This window comes from Dendrobates tinctorius, unplaced genomic scaffold, assembly GCF_039654945.1.
Source record: "Dendrobates tinctorius isolate UK_male_01 unplaced genomic scaffold, ASM3965494v1 ptg000250l, whole genome shotgun sequence".
Taxonomy (NCBI): domain Eukaryota; kingdom Metazoa; phylum Chordata; class Amphibia; order Anura; family Dendrobatidae; genus Dendrobates; species Dendrobates tinctorius.
In genome coordinates, this window is record NW_027361917.1 from 59,994,153 (window position 1) to 60,016,809 (window position 22,657).

A 22,657-nucleotide genomic window follows, 5' to 3' on the forward strand; every position below is an offset into this window, starting at 1 on the left:
GAATAAAAAATGTACCAAACACACAAAACTGGGCAAAAAACAGGCACATAGGCAATGATTAAGGAGGCCTTGGTATCCATCATGAAAAGTATCCTGCAATACTCTCATTTTCTGTGTCCTGCTCCTATAATGGAGAAGAACAATGGAAATGAAGAATTAAACCAGGTATTTATTGAGACTTTTAGCATAGATGGACATTTGCAATAAAAGTCACTTTGGTATTTGAAAACTACATGTAAAAATGATTGCTTACTTATCTTTTTGATAAATAAAAGCCACTAGAAAAACATTCATATTTATGTATTTATTTCAAAATATGACAATTTTCAGTTTAGAACAAGCTATACATCACATCATCTAAATGACGGAAAGCTTCACACAGTAATTGTATTTCATACAGTGAAAGGAACATGTGGCGCAATAAAAGGCCCTTTCTCTCCATAACCTTACCAATTACCACACTCCGATCTTTATCATAACAAGACATGAATATGCTGAAGCTTATCAAAACAAACATCAAATGACACATTCAAACAAATCAATAAATAAATATATACATAGGAGGCGACATTAGCCACAGGACGCTGGGGCTACCATAAAACAGTATAGCAATAACTAAGGAATAATTATACTGTACAGTGAGAAATGAATACACTTCAGTGTGAAAGCTGAAAACTGACTGGCTACTACTCATCGTGACACTTAAAAGTAACAGGCATTAAGAGATTAATATTCTACTACATGGTAGTAAAAAGGAAACAAAACACTATAAAAATAAAGCAACATATACAGGTATGGTTGACCTTTTTACTGTGATTTCACACATCTGTTCCCTTTTCAAATTATCTCCATATTCTCTTGAAATATGACTATTAGGCACAAATATTTGGTTGATGACAAAAAATGGATATGGTCAGCAGTTAGATATTTCACATTATTTGTTTAGAGAATTTTTATATACTTTATTGCCCATACATCAAAGTGTTTCTGCCAGGTTTATGGCGTAAAACACATTAAAAAGTCGTAAACTTTTTTGAGGTTGCTCATAAATTTTGTGAGTTTTGTGAGTCCCAGCCAGATCTGTGAAAGTGGATATAACAAGGGTGTTAGTGCTTGCCTGGCCAATTCATGAAAAGTTCTATAACTCACACCAATAATGTTACTCCAGTCCCTGAGTGGAGTAACAATTCTGGTGGGACACATTAATGCGCATGACAATAAGAAGATGTATTGGTATAACTGGTGAACACATTAAATCGCAGCAAGACTCTTCCCAGTTACTAAACAGTTATAACTTATCTTCAACAGGCATTCATCGCAAATAGAAACATACCGTATTTATTTGCCACAAAATTGGTCCGAGACAGTACATAAAAAATGAGTGATGTGAAGAAATAAACTGGTTTCCATGACTGCACAAGTCACATTACATAGTACACATGAAATTAAGCAGGTTTTTTGTAATATATCTTATCAGAGAAATCGGCTTTTTTTTACCTCCTGAATTGGTATTTCAGTCTCAATTCAAGGGTAAAATCTGTGTTCAGTGAAGATGTATTTTCCCATTACTAAGACAGGAAATGACCAATGCTGCTTATAAAATTCTATGGAAATGGGAGGGGGAAGGAGGAGTAAGATGCAAATATAGCTGCATGTTCTCCTAAAACAACAGTTGCAGTTATCCATAGAACATTATTGTTGCTTGCAACTAGTGATGGGCGAACCCCCCGATGTTCGGGATCGGTGGGCTCGCCCGAGTTTTTTTGTAAAGTTCGAGCTCAGGGCCGGAGATAAGGCAAACTTGCGTCCGAACCCCGAACTCCTTCCTCAGAGCCCTGGGCAGGGCAGTCAGCTATTTAAGACCCTGAAGGTCTGAGTCCACTGACAGTCAATAGTTCTGTTATCCTACTATATACCTTTGTCTGTGATCCTTTGTTTTGTACTGATTATTCCTGTTCTTTTGAGCTCAATTTGAATATTTACTACTTATTTTATGATTCTGCCCTTGACATAACCTCTTGGATCTGACCTGGCTAACTAATTATCCTTCTTGCCAGTTTGTGCCATTATACAGCAGCTGTCTCTATGGCCCTGTATACTATGAGTTAATTTTATATGGTTTCAATCAGTTTAATATAATATACACTGAGATGAGGTAAGCAAAACGTCACTGAAACTTACTTAAGATTAAGGAATGTAAATTACTGGTTATTTGTTTATCCATCAACAAAGGACCATTGATATTCAAGGCAACTACCCTAATTAGATTGGGTGTGCTAACTTTCCCAAGGATGTTATCTTGTGCTCCGAAGCCCCTCCTCCAGCTTGCTGCATTTCTGCCATGTGGCACACATGAGGCCCCCTCTAGCTTCCTGTATTATATACTGGTTAAAACAGGTATTGAGGGGATGTGTTTATAGCCAATGCACAATAGACTTGTGACATAATTCCCCACATGATGGGGCTGGACACACCTTTTAGCTGGACATTTAAAAGAACCAGGACACATGTGCTCAGGCTCTTTTTGGCTCCTGGAGGATGACTGGTTGACGTCTATCTGAATAATGTAACGTATGAATAATGCTTGTTTCTGATTAATGCATATGTATTTATAGTTTTATATTTTTTATTCATTTATTAAGTAAATCAATTTAGTAAATTCAATTCTTGTGTGAGCATTTTCTTATTCATCACAATCCATTGGAACCCTTACAATACAGGCCCTAGCCTGTGTAAGTCCAAATCCCTGTACAGTAGTTAAAGGGTGAAGGTCAGGACAACTCCTGGGTTCTGGGAAACAGAGCAGCTTGTGCCAAGCCTGTTCAAAGTAGTCATTTCAAAGCTGCAAAGTGACTGCAAAGGGAGCATACGTGACAATTGTGAGCACCAACTATCATTTGTTATCTCAGTATGAGGACATCTATGTTCACTAAAGAATTTTGAGAATTAAAGATCAGTCCAAGAAGATAAAGAAGCAGATATCTATAATAAGATATATTACAAAGTTTCAAAAATCTTATTTTTCAAATGTACTTTTGATTTATGGTGGGAGGGGGGGATAAATTGCTGATCACTCTTTAAGGGTGTAATCTCAATAAGAATATCCCCACATCACTTATCCCGCTTCAGAAGTTCAGCTGTGGCTTGCCATATATCTCTCCTGCAGGAGCCACTAGAGAGGAAATGCAGAATTATATTTCGGAAGTTGAAATGAAAGACTAACCATGTAATACATGGACAGGTCTAATCCACAAGGAGTAGTGCTTAGTAAAGCTCTAATCTGGCTCTTATAGAAGGGTCTCAAGCATGTTACCATTTCTTTGACATTTGCTATGTCAAAATAGGGCATTTTTGGAATGGAATATCGTCACGTGACAAGAATAATACATGCTTATTGAGTTACCATGTAACTGTATGAACACCATAAAATGCAGAAAAAATATCTTACTTTTAATTAAAATTAGTGCCTTAGTGATCTGAGTTCCCATTTAGGTAAAGCCAATGTTTCTGACAGTGCTTAAAAGCGTCACAAAACTTGTAATACAAATAGTGAGATCAAATGGTTACAATTATATTTAAATATATAATCCCACAATCTAAAAGGAAAAACAATGTTATTGAATAAATCTATCTTATTTTTTTTCTTCAAAATTACAGCTTCAGTTAACGTTGGATACGAACTTAGTTAAGAGATAAAACATACTACATGCTTTCCTTTGCATCATGTAGCTACAAAAGTGCATAAAAAAACATAAAAACTGCTTAACCACATAGCTCTTCACAGTTAGGTAACATAGAAATATATAAATAAATAAAAGAAGAAAAAAATTCTTGAGAATATCTGAAGAAATCCCAGCCCATGAAGAGCATATGATCTGTGTAAAGGTGAAACAAGTCCTAAAGTCCAAACACGTAGGATGCACTTTTCAATAATAATATGAAAACTTCCATATATATATATATATATATATATATATATATATGTCACTTCATTAGTGTTCAAAAGCATAATTTTAACAGTAGAGAGTTAAATGTATAGAATTTGGCTTTAAACATTTTTGTTCTGTAGTTACGCCAAGATTTTTTCTTCTGCACTATTCTATCCTGTGAAACATAAAAAATATCAATTTCCATTCTGTGTTAGTGGAAAAAATAGGAATTGACCCCAAAATTAGAAAATAAGTACTGTTCCTAAATTCCTGTTTTTTCTTCGTAACTACCGAAACAAAGTATGGAACGATTTTTATCATACAAAGTGGACGTGTGGACATATAGGTATGAAGGGTTTCAGAACAGGAAATAATAAGAGGTGGCTGCTTTGGCAACAGGATGATTGAACTGATATCACAACGAGGCAAGTTAACCAGTTAAATACAATGGGATAGATACTTATATGCATCAATGTTCTGCAGAAAAATCCCTTGTTACACCTTTAAGAAGACACGTTTTGGCTCAGGATCTTTTTGTTAAGGACTAAGATGTGAATATTTGTTAAGTTAATCATCACATAGACCCATTGAGTGTCCAGTTTCTTTACAACAGCTGAGCCAATGTGAACTGTTGTATTTTATCCTTAGGGTTAGAACTTGGTGATCTGGCATGATGTTTTGTAGAAGTTTTCGTGAGGATGACAATAGCCCTTGACTTTGTCAATGATGAATTGGAATAATTGATGTCTGTTCACCATCCACTTGGTTGACTCAGCCCAAAATCTGTCTTTGGTTTTTGTGCTTTCTTCACTTTGGGACTTTCAAAAGTATGCTTCATGATTGTAAAATACAATAATTTTACAGGTTCTTGAAGCCAGTGTAAAGAAAATAAAAAAAATGTAGACAATTCCCATTAATCATTTGATGATTTCATAAGTGTGACTAATGTTAAAGATTACTTTACATAAATTCCTTTGAGTGTTCAGTTTCTTTACGGCTGATGAACCAAAGAAAACTGCTGTATTTTATGCCTAGGATCAGAACTTGGTGCTATGGCTGAACGAGTCCGACATGATGATATTTTTGTAGAAGTTGTCCGAGTGAGGATGACAATAGCCCTTAACTTTGTCAATAACATGATGAACAGGAAGAATTGAAGTCTGTTCACCGTCCACTGGTGTAAACTTGACTGAGGGTCTCTCCCCAAAAATGTAACCTGCAAAGCAAACAATAGTCATCAACAACTGAGCTTTAAAGATTAAGACAATTGTCAGAATTGACTGAAAAAAAGTGTAATTACCATAGAAAAAATATTTTTATACTAGATTTTTCAAGATTAAATATTGATAACAAGATAACAAGCTTATGGATATAAGAATAGAAATACATTTTGTTTTCTATCTCCCATACTGTGTTACATACATAACGTTCATTTCCAAAGTGTACCTCTTCCGTGTGTAATATTTGCTACATTTCTAGTAGAAATTTCCATTCACCTCATTTTGTACGTTCTATTCACATGAGCATAGACAATTCTTTACAAATGAGTTAATAACTGTTATTAGTATTACTGCAATTATATTTGCAGAATGTTTTCAGGTAAATCTGTTTTGTCAGGTTCAGATAAGCATATATTACTTACGAAGAGAACATGGACCAATGTTATTGAATAGGGCATTGAATGGGGCAGTTTAGATGACTGTCTTTTCACTCAAAACAAGTGTCCATGAGAAAAAAAATTGCAGCAGGCACTAGCCTGATTTGGAAATTAGATCAGACTTGCCCATTAAACTCAAATGGTGCATAACAAAACAAATGCTATACAGACACTATTCATTTGACATTTTTTTAGACCCATTGCAATTATTTAAAGAGATTTTATGGGCACAAAAAGATCTATAGTTTCAAAACTCTTCTATTACCTTTTTATATTAATTTTTGTAGTTGCCATTCAGCCCCTTGGGTGAATCCTTGTGCTCTGTTATTGCTTACATTTTGAACTTCCTGCCAGCTCTTCCTTTGTGCTTCTAAACTACATTTCCCAACAGTCAAAGCTATATCTGCCCTACAGCTCTCTCACTCCCACTCTCAGTACCCATTCACTTCCAGTTCCAAAGCACTTTACTATTATGCTGTTTACTAGTATGAATCTGTGGAGGCTGCACTACTTCTGTGGCTTATATTCTTTCTCCCATACATATCCTCAGTAAATCACAACAAACTGAGGGTCACTAGCCATGTTCCCCCTCATGGCATCATCATTCATAGCACATGGCTGAAAGTTTCTTGTTGAGTCCTTGCCTTCTTCAGACAGTCTGGGCTTGAGTAACAGGCTATGTTCCGATCAAAGCACAAACAGAACATTTCTTTGAAAAAATGTTTGTGTTGGACAACTCCTTTAATGACCAGGCAGTAAATATATAGTACAAACATAACCATGGTTATTGACATATTTTATCTACAATAAATTTGAAGGCCACCCCTCTATGCATGGCGACACTGTGTAAGATGATCTGCAGCCACAACTTCTGAATCTTGTCTAATATGTTTCTTTAGTTATTATGTCTCCCTATGTTTCCCCAGGTAACAAGAATCTAATATCAAGTTCATGATGCCTGAACTGCAGGCAGCATGATTCAAGTGATGATTCTATCAGGCTTTGTTTTACATCTAAAGAATTGCAATAATTTAAAGAAATTATAGATTAATACTAGCTCATGACTCACATTAAGTATTGTCTTGAGCAGAGGAGTCCACAGAAAGTGTCCTCCTCTAACTACTAATATGAAAAGACATGTCCATCAAGCTCAGCCAGGTGTGGAAAAGTTGGATGAGTGTCTCCTAACAGACTCTTTTGCCCAGGACATCATGAACCTCCTAACTGTTTTTTTTATGAGGGTAGTATATTTTACAGTAAGTTCAGGTCCAAAGTTTTTCTACGGCAAAGAGATGAACTATATAGTACTATTTGTCTGATAGCAAGACTGAAAAAGATGCCATACTTATTCTGAGTGGAGCATAAACATGTGGGCGGAAAGAGGAGGCAGTTTGTGGGGGATTATTCTCATGAATAGTATTTATTAGCAGTAGCCTAGAGCTTTTTTGACAGTGGCTTGGTAGAAAAACTACACAATATGTTTTATGCCATGTACCATAGCAATCCTTCAGCTTTCTTGGATTGTCTATTAGGGTAAGTTCACTAGGCGTTTTTTCAGCACTTTAATTTTCTGCAGCAAAGCCTGATCTTTTGGCTGGAAAGAAGCTGCAGAAAAAAACATGTTTTCCTTGCCTTTTTAATGCGTTTTTTGCTGCGGTTTTGGCATGCTAAATTTGTCTTTTGTTCATCCTGATAAAGTTTAGTGTGGAAAAAAAAAGTCCTATTCTATAGAATCAGATTTTTGCACAAAAATGCAACAAGACCTGATACCTATGTTTTTTCACCACCCATTCATTTCAATGGGTGAAAAACGCTGAAAAAAAAGCTAAAAGAAGTGACATGCTTTATAGTGCAAAAAACCATGCAAAGTACAAAATCCTGATGACAAAAAAAAAAACAAGCTGTGTGCATGAGATTTCTGAAATCACATAGTCGTTGCTGGTACTGTAAAACACAGCTGAAAATTTCCATAATAAAATGCGCTAAAATAAAATCGCTGCAAAAACTCCAAGTGTGAATTTAGCCTTAGACTGTCATATCCGCTTTAAAGAGACTCAGCACAAGATGAGTGTTCAATCCAAATACAGAAAAGATGTATATCTTTGTACCGTGTTAGCCAGTAGAACCAAGTAGAGTGTTCAAACCAAATACAGGCATTTGGAGCATCTTGTCAGTGCCATTCATTAAAATGCACCTTCTGTCTGCTTGTTTTCACTCTCTCTATCCCTACTCTTTTCTTTGATTGACAGCTCTGGCTTCATACATGGAAAACTAGAAGTGAGAAAGTGCACTTAAATGATTGGCCACACCATGATGCACCTTCATTCTGTGCTGACAGATTCCCTTTAAGTATGTCCTAGTCACAATAATACTTTTACAATATATATGAGGTAAATGAGTATTAATATAACTGACATAAGACAATGAATAACAATCAGGTTGATAATCAATATGCAAGTATTCATGTAATCATGTTATAAGCAATTATTATAAAATACATATCATATTCATCAATATTGCATTCGGTTAGATGTCCAAGCAGGCGACCATGCTGCTGTAATTGAGAGGAGAGAAAGGTTTCCAGAAAACAATCCCAAGAGCCATCACAGATCCCATCCACAGTTTGTGGCAATAAGCAAGATTCTGAAAGCCCTTTAAATTCAAAAGGTCTAGAAAGTGAAGAGATGTTGTTGTAGAAGGAAGTGACTTCACTGTATGTACCCTTCAGGTCTAATCTTTGAAGATTTGTGTTCCCCTTATCCACTGTAACAATTTGATTTGTACAGTTGTAGCCAAGGATGGTTGTTACCTTCACTATACAGTTGTCTGAACTATGTTAAAAGGAACCTGTCAGGACAATTTCACTTCAGAAACAAATGGAATGGCTGTATAGGTCAAACTACAGCAATAAAAATGTTTTGTAATAATCCAGTCTGACAACATTGAAAAATTGAGCTTTGAACCACATGAAAATTAGCCAGAAACTGCTTTGGGGGTGAGTTGAGGCATTCCGAGTGCGCCAACAGTCCCCCAATGCACTTACTTGTTAACTAAGCTTGATTTTTCGCCAATGGCACACTGGATTACCTAAAATCATCTAATTTCTTATAGGCATACTCATGTTGGGGAAAGGGGATTAAGCAATCGCTGATGTCTCCTCTTTCCCGTTGAATGCAATAGTAGGAACTACTATTGTTTTTTAGAAAATGGGTAAATCAGTGCTTTTGGTGATATTTTCACAAATATCTGCATTTTTAAGCACTTGACATAACAGGACTACGTGATGAATGTATGTTACAAAATGTTTTAATTTATGGCTGCAGCATATTACTTGACAAATCTGTCCCCCAAAATAAAAAATGTTTTAATTTTTTCAGACCTCAAATCTCAGTTTCCTACATTTTGACTCACTTAAACCCTTAAGAACTCGGCCTGGTATGAGCCTTTATCATATTTTTTCCAGTATATAATTATATTTTTACCTTTTAAAAAAATATTTTTTATGGCTTTATTTTAGGAGGGAGACTGCTAATTTTGTGATAGGATGTTAGAGGCAATAGAATAAAGAGTATGCATCTGACATCTCGGGGACAATTAAGCATGGACTTACAATATGCATTCGGCAATATGCAGTTTTTAAGTCTAGGCTAATCCTTTCATGGCCTCTTAAATAAGATTAAAAATTTGTTAGTTTAAGATAAATTGTTTTATCTGCAAAGTGAATGGAGATGAGAATATTTTGCTGAGCATCAGTTTTACTAAGTTTGTTTATGAACTAAGGCAAGACTGTGAGCGCTCGCGGGCATGGTCCTCTCTCCTTCAGTACTTGTGTGTCCCTTGTCTTACACATGTTTATTGTACTTGTCTATATTTCCCCTTTTCATCTTTAAAGCGTCATGGAATAAATGGCGCTATATATAAATGTATTATAATTGATAATTAAAATTGTATTTTATAAAGAAAAGCAGTGACAATGTCAAATGCATCAGCAATATTTATGAATTCAGTTGATACATGCACTTAATAAGAATGTATAAATAGCATAAGAGCAAATTGAAATATTATTTTCACCAATAATTAAGCCAAAAAAGGAAGGAAAAAGCCATAAGAAAATTTAGAGATGATCATCAATGTCCTAAGATGAAGCAATGGAATGATGAGCAATTCTGATTAGAGAATGGTCCTTTCCATTGTATGACTACATGCAAGAGTACCCATCCCAGCTCTTGATAGATCATGCACCCAACCAACCTTAGAGGAGCAATTACCTGGATGTTTCCACCTCTGGTTAAGGGATGCTCTTAGAAGCCATTATCTATGCCATAAACATGGAATTTACCGGTCAATTTAGTAAGTAACAAACATGTTAGTGAAAACCACAAGTTGTAACACAAAACATTAAATGTACACAGTCAAATCCCTACTGAAGCACTGTACAAGTAGCACTTTTACATTAAGGTCCAGAAATATTTAGATAGTCACACAAATTTGGCATTTTAGCTGTTTACCAAAACATATACGTATACAGTTATATAACTAATATGGTCTTTAAGTGCTTTAATTTCAGGGTATTCTTGTCCTAGTTGGAGTAAGTGTTTAGGAATTACAGCTCTTTAATATGTAGCTGCCTCTTGCTAAAGGAATCAAAAGTAAATGGACAATTATCTTGAAAACTCTTTAATGGGCTTTAAAAGCTATTTCATCCTTAATCTATTATCAATTAAGCGGCTAAAAGGTCTGGAGATCATTCCAGATGTGTCATCTGCATTCAGAAGCTGTTGTTGTGAACCCACATGTAGCCTCTATGGGAAAAAACAAACCATCATTAGACTGAACAAAAAGATGAAATCCATCAGACAGATAGCAAAAATGTTAGGAGTGGACAAATCAATGTACCAGTTTGGTACATTTTGCAAAAAATAGAGAGCACTGGTGAACTTGGAACTCAATAAGGCCTGGATGACTACGGACAACAAAAGTGGTGGGTGATCGCAGAATCCTATCCATGGAGCAGAAAATCCCTTTCATAGCATCAACCAAATGAAGAAGACTCTCTCCCAAGTAGATGTTTCAGTTTCAAAGTCTACCATAAAGAGAAGACTTCACAAGAGCAAATACAAAGGAATGACCACTAAGTGCAAACCATTAATCAACCTTAAAAAAAAGAAAGGACAGATTAGACTTTGGTAAAAACATCTAAAGAAGCCTGCCCAGTTTGCGAAAAGCATCTTTTGGACAGATTAAACTAAGATCAACCTGTACAAGAATGACGAGAAGAAGAAAATTTCAATAAAGCTTGGATCAGCTCATGTGCCAAAGCACACCACATCGTCTGTAAAACATAGTGGAGGCAGTGTGATGACATGGGCATACATGACTTCCAATTTTCAGTGGTCACTAGTGTTTATTGATGATGTGACTGAAGGCAAAAGCAGCTGAATGAATTCTGAAGTGTATAGGGCTATACTTTCTGCTCACATTCAACCAAATGGAAGAAGGTTGATGAAGCGCTTCACAGTACAGTTGGTTGATCTAAAACATACTGTGAAAACAAGGCAGGAGTGTTTAAAGGTAAAGAAGTGCAATATTCTGCAATGGCTGAGTCAATCACCAGATCTCAACCCCATTGAGGCTGCATTTCACATGCTTAAGACAAAACTTAAGGAAGAAAGGCCCACAAACAAGCAACAACTGAAGTCAGCTGCAGTAAAGGTCTGGCAAAGAATCAAAAGGGAAGAAACCCAGAATTTGGTGGCATCCATGGCTTAAACATTTCAGGAAGTCAATACCTGCAAAAGATTCTCTACAAAGTATTACAAATTTAAATTTTATTTATCATAAAGTTAATTTATCCAATTCCTTTTGAGTCTCTGAAATGAGGAGGCTTTTCAGAAAAATGGATACAATTCCTAAATGTTTCACGGGATATTTTTGTTCAACCTCTTTAATTAAACCTGAAAGTCTACAATTCAATTGCATCTCAGTTGTTTCATTTTAAATAAAAAATATTGGCTTGAAGAGTCTAAAACCCGAAGATTCAATCACTATCCAAATATTTCTGGACCTAATTGTATGTGCTGAAATTAACTGTAATCTTGAGTAAATGTAATAATATAAAGCTTTGTCAAATCTTTGAATTTATTACTTAAAGTAAACTTTTTAATCTATTAAACATTCAACATTAATCTTTTCGCTCTAGATGTTAAAAAAATGGGTCAATAGGAGAAATGTAAAAAAATCTTAAAAGAATAAACTTTAGGGATAAAGAGTGAACCAGAGTGCACAGGGTGATACTTTTCTAAAAAGATAAAATAGCTCCAGGTAATCTGCTAAACTGAGTGAGTTGTGTACTAGGAACAATTCCTGTGAAAGCTCAATAACTGTTTTTGCTGCCTCGTGGACGGAAATAAACTACAGCAGGAAGCTTGAAGGTAAAGATAATTCACAGTTTGGGCTGCAGTAACCCAAATGAAGATCATTGATCCAATAATATAAAGAAACAAAACTTTCAATTCTCTTTACCTTTAAAAAAAAATTGAAAAAAACGCAAAACTTTCCTGCTAAATTCCCTATTCCGATTCTCCCCATTGGTCTTTGCTTACTTGGCTGCAGTCATGACTATACTTTGACATGTGAGTGCTACAGCCAATCACTGGCCTAAGTAATCACATTATTGAGGCAAGGGATGGGCTGCAGTAGTCACATGTGTTAACAGTGTTTCAAAGCTGTAGCTTAGTAACCAAAAAATTGCTGGGTTACATTGGAATAGTGACACTGGTAAATCATGCCTTTTTGCATATTATTTTATTTCATTACACTATGATGGTCCTTTTTAAAGTATTTCTAGCAACCCCTTTAAGTTGATGACTCTGTAGTACCAGATTCATCCTGTGATTGCACTCATATTTTTTCTAGTATTATACAATCCTTTTAATCATCGCTAAGCTTGTTTACAGACTACTAGACCACAAGTGTTATTGACATTATGCTATGAATCTTATGATTCTCCTCTAATAGCTCTAAAAGGTCCTGGTTGCTGAAGTAAAGGATGAGAGGCAATTTGCTGAATAAAGTGACGTCTGCTCTTCCCAAATGCACTATATCTAAAGAACAACCCAGGTATATTGGTGGTACCAGCAAGCAATGACAATATTCTTGCTGAATGAATAACCTAAAGATGTTGTCCACTACTTTTTGATTGATGGCCTATCCTTAGGAGTGATTGGCTGGGGTGCCAGGTGTTGGACCCCTGACGATTAAACATTGATGACCTATCCTATTGATAGGTCATCAAGCAAAAAGTAGTGGGCAACGTCTTTAATGGTTAACCGATTAGATGCTGCTTTCAATAGCAACCATGGCATTTAAGGTTACCTAGAAGGAAGGGACTCTAGTTAACCACTCTAGGTAACCACTAGGCAACCTTTGTCATTTCATCGGTGATTTATTTAGTCATTTATGACTTCATGCCACTTTGAGGTCTGAGAAAGTTCCCTGTACGTGCAATCCGTATTCACCTATTAATTTCTCCGTAAAGGAGGCTTAATCGGTTACTTGTTGATGGATTACTTATAACCAATAATACACTGCAATACAGAGTTTTGCAGTATGTTATTTAAACAATCATAAAAATCTAAAGAAGAAATGAAAATTAAAAAATCAGTTTCTTTAAAAAAAAGGATGAGCGTAAAGTATTATAAAACTATTTTTTTCCAGTGAAAATCCATATGTTGCGCAAAATTAATGATACGGACAAAAATACATAGATATTTTGTAATGCCGTAATAATAAGAATGTGCATAATAAAGTATAATTATTGTTTATATCATTGTAAACACCTAAAAAATACCAGAAAATCTCTAATTATCCGCCTAAAAATTAGCTAATCAATGAGTTATATGTACCTCAAAATACTGAAAAATATAACTTGTCGTGAAAAAATCAAGCCTTAGTGAAACTAGGTTAACAGAAAGTGAAAAAAAGACCTTATGGCTCCCAGAACATGGCAACAACAAAAAAATTAAAATACTAAAATAAGTAAAATAAATATGTTAGTTGTAGCTTAAAGTGTACAGCCTAAAAAATAAGTAAAGCTAAAAAATGGTTGTTTTGCCTATCCCTTAGCCCTCCTTCAAAAAAAGTTGCTCAATTATTTGTAGGTACCAAGTGATGCTACTATTGTAAAATAATTAACTTGATGAACATATAAGAGTTATGGCTGTAAAAAATACAATAAATTGCTATGAAAAGACTCAGACTGGTGCCATACTTGGCCGTTGTCAATCTGCTACGATTTTTTTAAGCGTACGGTAAATTTCACTGACATATATATATATATATATATTGGAATAAAACAGTAACAACAAAAATGAATGAAACTCACCGGTGCTACTGTTCCTTTTATTAAAGAATGTATTCGAACTAGACTTTGATTTTGACGTCCAGTATGTAGAATTTGAGCCTATGGAACTAGAAGAAAGTGACTTCCCCAGATTATCAGAGCTGACCTTCTTTGTGTTATTCGTGGCTGTTTTACTCCAATCTGAAAAGTAAAATCGTGTCTGACTGTTACTTGACAACATTAAACATTGGAAGAATAAGGCTATGTGCACACACTGCGGATTCACCTGCGGGTTTTTCTGCACGGAACCGCAGGTAAAACCGCAGGTAAAGTGACCTGCGGTTTTCATGCGGTTTGGCCTGTGTTTTTCCCCTGCGGTTTCACACCTCTACTATGATAAAGGTGTGAAACCGCAGCGGAATCCGCAGAAACAATTGACATGCTGCGGTTTATAAACCGCAGCAAAACCGCACGGAAAAAAACGCAGTGTGAGCATAGCGGTTTTTAAAATCCATAGGGTAACATGGTACTGTACCATGTCTGCGGAACTGCTGCAGTTCCGCAGGGCCAAAAACGCTGCGGAACCGCAGCAGAATCCGCAGCATGTGCACACAGCCTTACCAAACTCCCCCCATTCCTTGCAATGAGTTGTATAAACACCTAACATTCAATCCTTCTGACTTTACCTGAATTATCTGATAGTCGAAGTTTCCCACAGCACAGATGCCTCCTCCATTGTTTTTGTACATTTTCTTTTAATGCACAGTGGAAAACAAAAATGAATAAACCTACAGAGAACAAATAAATTGTTGAGAAAGAATGCTAGAAAGAGACGTGAGTCCATCTAGTTCAATCTAAACCCTTGTAGTGTGGAGTCAGACAGATACGAATAATGTTTAAGAGGAAGGTTTACTATTTTCTATTTATCTTAGAAAAAAATGTTTGTCATATTCCACCACATATTTGGCATTTAGTATAAAATCCTGAATTAATTACCTATTTCCAAATTCTAATACACATTACCTCTAATATTAATACACAAGTATCCAAAAAGCACAAAAGGAAATACAAACCATACAAACACACATGAAAATGGTTAGGACACGTTATACTGCGACCATTTCATACACTGTACCTTGCAAAGAGTTGAATATGGTGAAAAGGTACATGAATGCTAAGGTAGCATTTCCCCAAGCAAAAAAAGCAAAACCCCATGTCATCCCCAGAAGGAATGTCAGGCTGACAACACTGCGCATGTTCCGTAAAACCTCTTCTCTAATACTGCGATTAGTCCTTTTCCCATTTCTTCCACAGATCTGTACCATCACCACGATGAACATGGCTATATTCATCAGGAACATCACTCCGAAATAAGCAACACAGGTCACATAAAAAACGATGTTGCTTTTTATCCAACAGCTGAAAAAAAAATAATTGCATGCGTAAATAGTCAGGTTGTGAAAGGTGAGATTTACTTATGAGTCTTCATACAAAACCATGTAAGTCCACCAAAAAGTTAAGCCATTTATGCTCAAGAACAATACAAGCCGCAACAGGAAACAACCATAGCATTTTAGATATAGGTGGAGAAAATAAATCTATGTGATTTTCCACAAAAAACAGTATTATAATAACCATACTTACAATGCATCACCATTTCCATCAGAATCCTGCCCATACATGCTTTTCCCATAGGCACTGTCTTTATGTGTACTTGCCAGAACAATTGCAACTACTACGGCAGGAACACCTATAATACAATATATCAAATTAACCTCTAATAAATAGGGAAACTGAATGATAGATAATCGCATTGTATAAACATTGCACAGCCTAATAATAATAAAACAGGAATGAGAAGGAAGAAAATGAAAATCTGTTTTTTTCCTCATGTAATTTGAAAAGAATACCAACAAATGATGAAGAGAGAAAAATTAAGGCTCCAATTGATCAAAGCAATTTTGCCAAAATTCTGTCTTAAATCACTTTGCTCAAAAACTTTGCAACTTTAGACATTTTCACCAGCTTCACCTAGCTTCGTTGACCTGTGGCTCACCTCTAACTAGAAATTTTATCCAGTCCCTGGCGCACTTTCCCTGTCAGACGCTCCTGATTCATGAAGAAGAGTGCACCTTTAATGAATCAGGAGTCTGTGACTCCAGCACACCACCTCAGTAAGACTGGCGTAGATATCACCAGTCTTGATGAATTGACGAATAGGGGCCTATATGTCTAAAATGAAAGACATCGACCCACAAAAAGAAAAATGATGGCTAATTCTTAGAATCTTCATGCCTAATGTCATTAATATGATTATTTTCTAGTAAGGGAAGTGTCATCTGATTGCAAAATTCCCAGAAGAGTAAATAGTTATTTTCACTTACATTAATTGTTGCAATTAATTAATTAAATTGTAACCTTTATAATTTATTTTGCAGATATTCATTAATGTCTTTACTGCAAATGATAACATTTTATTCAGCTAAAAAAAATGTAAATTTCTCACTAATAAAATTGAAAATTTCAGATTTCATTGGAATAGGGAGGAAATCCTTTCCAAATAACCTAATAACAAGGTATCACTTCTGGACACAGAGTGCCTCTATGCAATTTGAACTTGTAGGGGCTGAATATGTCTAGGTACAATTTTAATTTGTCTGCCACGAGGTAAATATTCCAATTAATTATATTCATGTAAAAAATATTCCATTGGGTAAATTCTAAGATTGATTTTGCATTTCCATTGGTTATAACAACACATGTGACACTTAATTATGGTGTCAGTATCAATATACTGGTACACAATGTCTTCTAGATAACTTACCCCAACCAATAATGCAGAATTTTAATATATATCTTCGGATATACGTATTGAACACTTTTACAAGTGCTATGTACATGTGCACAGCCTCTAATCCCATCCAAGTGAATGAAGCTAAAAGAAAAAAATGAAGCACTGCTGCCACGGCTATGCAGAGCTCATTAATATCGAAGGAAGCCAACCAGCCATCCAGGAGGAAGAAAAGGTTCAGGAAAAGCAAAGCAGTGCTCAAGTTCATCAAAATTTTTGAAGGGTAATCACGTCTGATTTTTCTGGTGAACAAAAAATAAAAATTGTTACATTTTACAAAGCAGATGGGTGTGGAGTATAGTGGCTCGCAAGAGGCGGAAACTTGACTACGCCATTCAAAGAGGTTAGGACTCAACATTTGGTCATTTATGAATCACATCAAAATTGAAGCATTACAGCAAGTTTGTGCTACAATTGAAAGATGTCTGATCATTGCTACAATTTGCCAATCATATTTCTAGTAGGTAATCAATGAGATGGCATGAGCAGTACTGAAATAATTTTATCATTACAACGAGCATCAGACTGAGGTACCAAAGGCCCAGGAGTAACATAAATTCTTGGAGCCAGCTAAACAACTATATGCAAATGTTACTTGACCCTTTTTCTCAAAATTTTCAGCCAAAGCATTCAATATACATTTGAAGGGAAAGCTAGCTGTATTTGAGTGCAGTTGCATCTCCACTGAAATACTTTATATGGAGGATGCAGACATGATGGGCTGGACCCCATTCACCCAACAGGTGGTGAACCCAGGGGTAGCATTTATGACATGTCCTGTAATGGGTAAGTTAGTAAGTAATGGCCACAAATTGACCAGATATTTGAATGGCATGTACATTTACGACAAAATTGTGCAGTTTTGATTGGAGGATAAGCTTGTGGAGGGCTGAACCCCTATTCACTCAACAGGTGAGGAGACATTTATGCAATTTCCTAGAATGAAAGGACACATACATTTGCCTGTATTAGGCCACGACCACACATTTAGTATTTGGTCAATATTTTTACCTTAGTACGTGTAAGCCAAAATGAGGTGCGGAACAATCAGAGGAAAGGTATAATAGAAACACATCACTCGCAACTTCTGCATTTTTTATCCCCTTCTGGCTTTGGCTTAGATATACTGAGGTAGAACACTGACCAAATCCTGAATATGTGAATGTGGCCTTAGTCTGCTACTTTGCCCTTGCCTCAGACACTTTTTTTCCTGGGAACTCTCTCAGTAACCTGTGAACCTGGCCCTTGTCTTTGACTAAGAGTTCTCCCAGTTTTATGGGCGGGTTATAAATGCTCACACAGCAGTACACTATCTGCTCTACCTGAATGTAGTGCACCAACCGTACTGTGCCAAGCACTGCTCATGTATGGGATGTAGGGCTGAGGGCCCACTCTTACACAGGGGCTATCAACAGATTCCTGTGGGCCAGTCCGAGCCTGCAATCAAATATTGCCATGGTAACCTAGTTTAAAACGCTACTAGTGATGAGTGAGTATACTCATTGCTCTGGTTTTCTCGAGCATGTTCGGGTGTCCTCCGAGTATTTTGGAGTGCTCGGAGATTTAGTTTTCGTCATCTCAGCTGCATGATTTGTGTCTGCTGGCCAGCCTGAATACATATGGAGATTCCCTAACAGGCATTCCTTACATGTATTCAGGCTGGCCAGCAGATGCAAATCTTGCAGCTGAGACAACGAAAACTAAATCTCCGAGCATGCCAAAATACTTGGAGGACACCTGAACATGCTCGGGAAAACTCGTGCAATGAGTATACTCGCTCATCACTAAACACTACATAAAATTTTGTATAACTAATTGCATTTGCAAAACATTTTGTAAATTGTTAGAATTGTACATTATTGGAATTTCAGCATACAAAACTACACCCTCACTATTGTCTTTCTTCTGTTTCAGTAAGGCTTCCTTTACGTTACTTATTGTAAGTAACCACATATATATTCACAGAGTGACATAAATAAATTGTTTCCAAATGAGGCAGCAAATACATCAAAATCCAAACTCCTGCACAGTGATGTGGAGGAGAATTTTTGTGGCGTTGCACATCTTTGACAACTTTACACGTCCTGCCCTTTTAGATTTAATATAATATACACATATTTAATTTATAATGTTTATTCCTCAGTCTTGGTTATTTTGATTCTGTCTGAAAGACTGGTGCTCCCAAATTTTAACAATGACCCTATTATCAGTGGATCTAAATGATTAACTTTTCCATTTCCATTTGATTAATTGTTTTTACATTTATATAAAAAAAATAATAATAAATGTCACAATGTTTGGATAAATATACTTACTCAAATGCAATGTAAGTTAGAAGTGTGGCAGCTGTACAAATGGCAGATATCCCACAGCCAATATATGTAATGAACGTAAGTATTTTTGTATTCTGAGGGTCTATATATTGTTGAGTTCTCTGAAGGTCCTGCAGAAGATAAATATATGTGGTACATAAATACATTTTTCTTGCACAATATTTTATTATTTAAAAACATTAATGCAAAAACATTTACAATGCAAACATACATACTGTCACGAAGTGACTTGCCCTGTGTGACACGACCTGCTAAGTGCAGGGTCATTCCACTGCGTGTCAGTGGCCCACCTCCTAAACTCTGAGCAGTACTCCTCAGCAGGCCAGCCTCCCTACTTGATCTTACGGAGTCGGGTTTCCGCCAGGGAGACGCCATCAGGATCTCCATACATCAGCGCCAATGCTGCAAAAAACTCGTCCACAGATCGTAGAGATGGTAAATCGACCGGCAGCGAGAAGGCCCAGGATTGGGGATCACCCTTATGAAGGGACATAATGATTCCCACCCATTGTTCCTCACTCCCTGAAGAACGAGGACGGAGCCTGAAGTATAACTTGCAGGCCCCCTGAAAAAACAAGAATTTATCTCTCCCTCCAAGAAAACCTGTCAGGGAGAGATATCTTGGGTTCTGGTTGAACCTGTACCTGAACCAAGGCCCCAAACCCCACCAACTGCTGCAGCTGCTGCACCACCTCACCATGCAGCACCCTAATCTCATCAGTGAGGGGCTGAAGGAGTTGGACCAAGGCCTGTATTTGGGTCATAACTCACCAGAAAAAATGGGTTGGTGATATTGTCACAAAGTGACTTGCCCTGTGTGACGCGACCCGCCGGTCGGTCACCGCCGGTCGGTTTTAGTCGGTAACTAAAACATGACAAACAAGGGGACACTGGGGACACAATTACAATGGTGGGCCCTATAATAGGGAATGGGGACGTGGACACCTCCTGTATTCTCCTGAGGCTGTTTCCCTGAACACTCCTAACGTTCCCTATACAGGTTCTTTCAACCTGTCGCCGACCAGGATACCTCCATCCCTCACTAGCCCTGCACCTATCCCTTATTAGGGAACTGGCTGGTGCGGGCACTGGTCCCACCGCTGTACTAATAAACACCAAGGAAAATAACAAGACAGGGAAAAATGAACAACACTTAGCTTTCTCTGCTGCCAATGCTCCTTAGGCAGCAGCGTATGGCACGCAGTCACAGCTTCAGCTGAAACACCAGTGCAACAGCACTGCTCCAAATAGCTCCTCTCTCCTCCAAGGTTGGTTAGGGAATGACCAGTATAACCAACAGTGATCCAGAGCACCTGACAACCTTTTATAGGAAGGAGGGGGGGTGGTAACACCTGCTGGCTAATTTAAATGTGTAGTAACCCCAGCAGCCACCGGGGGCAAAAACCCACCAGCAGAGCAACTAAGGTTGTAGTTACACCGGCGGCAAAAACTAACATTAAGCCAGAGGCTTGAAAGAAAAAAAAGGTTATATATGAGCCCGGATCTGCCACAGATCCAAAAATGGATCGTGACGCATACAGTGCCTTGTGAAAGTATTCGGCACCCTGGAACTTTTCAACCTTTTCCCACATATCATCCTTCAAACATAAAGATTAGAGTTGAGCGACTTTGGTCAGATCGGGTTTCATGATTTGTTTCAGATGAAACTGGTCTGACTAGGGCAAAAAAAGTCGGAGTTTCGTCCGAAACCCGACCCCAATGCAAGTCAATGGGAAATAAAAGTCGGCATTGAGCGGATGACATTTGACCAAAGTCGCTCAACTCTAATAAAGACACCAAATGTAAATTTTTGGTAAAGAATCAACAAAAAGTGGAACACAATTGTGAAGATGAAGAAATGTATTGGTTATTTTAAATTTTTGTGGAAATGCAAAAACTGAAAAGTGGGGCGTGCAATATTATTCGGCCCCTTTACTTTCAGTGCAGCAAACTCACTCCAGAAGTTCATTGTGGATCCCTGAATGATCCAATGTTGTCCTAAATGACTAATGATGATAAATATAATCCACCTGTGTGTAATCAAGTCTCCGTATAAATGCACCTGCTCTGTGATAGTCTTAGGGTTCTGTTTGAAGCACAGAGAGCATCATGAAGACCAAGGAACACAATAGGCAGGTCCGTGATAGTGTTGTGGAGAAGTTTAAAGCCAGATTTGGATACAAAATGATTTCCAAAACTCTAAACATCCGAAGGAGCACTGTGCAAGTGATCATATTGAAATGGAAGGAGTATCATACTACTGCAAATCTACCAAGACCCGACCGTCCCTCTAAACTTTCATCTCAAACAAGGAGAAGACTGATCAGAGATACAGCCAAGAGGCCCATGATCACTCTGGATGAACTGCAGAGATCTACAGCTGAGGTGGGACAGTCTGTCCATAGGACAACAATCAGTCGTACACTGCACAAATCTGGCCTTTATGGAAGAGTGGCAAGAAGAAAGCCATTTCTCAAAGTTATCCATAAAAACTGTTGTTTAAAGTTTGCAACAAGCCACATGGGAGACACACCAAACATGCGGAAGAAGGTGCTCTGGTCAGATGAAACCAAAATCGAACTTTTTGGCAACAATGCCAAACGATATTTTTGGCATAAAGGCAACACAGCTCATCACCCTTAACACACCATCTCCACTGTCAAACATGGTGGTGGCAGCATCATGGTTTGGGCCTGCTTTTCTTCATCAGGGACAGGGAAGATGGTTAAAATTGATGGGAAGATGGATGGAGCCAAATACAGGACCATTCTTGAAGAAAACCTGTTGGGAGTCTGCAAAAGACCAGAGACTGGGACGGAGATTTTTCTTTCAACAAGACAATGATCCCAAACATAAAGCAAAATCTACAATGGAATGGTTCACAAATAAATGTATCCAGGTGTTAGAATGACCAAGTCAAAGTCCAGACCAGAATCCAATCGAGAATCTGTGGAAAGAGCTGAGATCTGCTGTTCACAAACGATCTCCATCCAACCTCACTGAGCTCGAGCTGTTTGCCATGGAAGAATGGGCAAGAATTTCCGTCTCTCGATGTACAAAACTGATAGAGACATACCCCAAGCGACTTGCAGCTGTAATCGCAGCAAAAGGTGGTGCAACAAAACATTAAGTTAAAGGGGTCGAATAATATTGCACGCCCCACTTTTCAGTTTTTGTATTTCCCCAAAAATTTAAAATAACCAATAAAATTTTGTTAAACTTCACAATTGTGTCCCACTTGTTGCTGATTATTCACCAAAAATTTACATTTGGTATCTTTATGTTTGAAGCATGATATGTGGGAAAAGGTTGAAAAGTTCCAGGGGGCTGAATACTTTCGCAAGTCACTGTACATACATAAAGTACATATACACAGACACATACATACAGTACATACACACAAACAGACATAGACATACATACATTTCATGAACTCATTTTCTGCTCCACCAGTTGAGAGTTCCCCTTCCTTCTCCCTCTGGTGGTGACAGGAGGTAGTGCGCTTGGTTTAAGTGGTAGTGATCTGCCACCTGATGAGGAAGATAA

The 22,657-nt window shown here is 37.2% G+C and overlaps 1 protein-coding gene across 5 annotated transcripts in view; it reads right to left on the bottom strand.

Moving 5' to 3' along the window:
* Positions 1-289: 289 nt before the first annotated feature.
* ADGRG6 (adhesion G protein-coupled receptor G6) overlaps positions 290-22,657 on the bottom strand; it is a 233,546-nt gene continuing 211,178 nt past the window's right edge. For 4 of the 5 annotated variants that reach the window (XM_073557709.1, XM_073557708.1, XM_073557706.1 and 1 more), the window contains 7 exons: positions 19,094-19,221; positions 16,752-17,020; positions 15,572-15,677; positions 15,063-15,346; positions 14,614-14,715; positions 13,970-14,128; positions 290-5,145 (listed from right to left, as the gene is read on the bottom strand). In XM_073557709.1, coding sequence (XP_073413810.1) covers positions 4,967-5,145; positions 13,970-14,128; positions 14,614-14,715; positions 15,063-15,346; positions 15,572-15,677; positions 16,752-17,020; positions 19,094-19,221 — 1,227 coding nt within the window. In that variant the 3' untranslated portion in view covers positions 290-4,966. Of the gene's footprint in view, positions 5,146-9,854; positions 9,902-13,969; positions 14,129-14,613; positions 14,716-15,062; positions 15,347-15,571; positions 15,678-16,751; positions 17,021-19,093; positions 19,222-22,657 lie in introns of all 5 variants that reach the window. The other variant, XM_073557707.1, reaches the window with a different exon arrangement.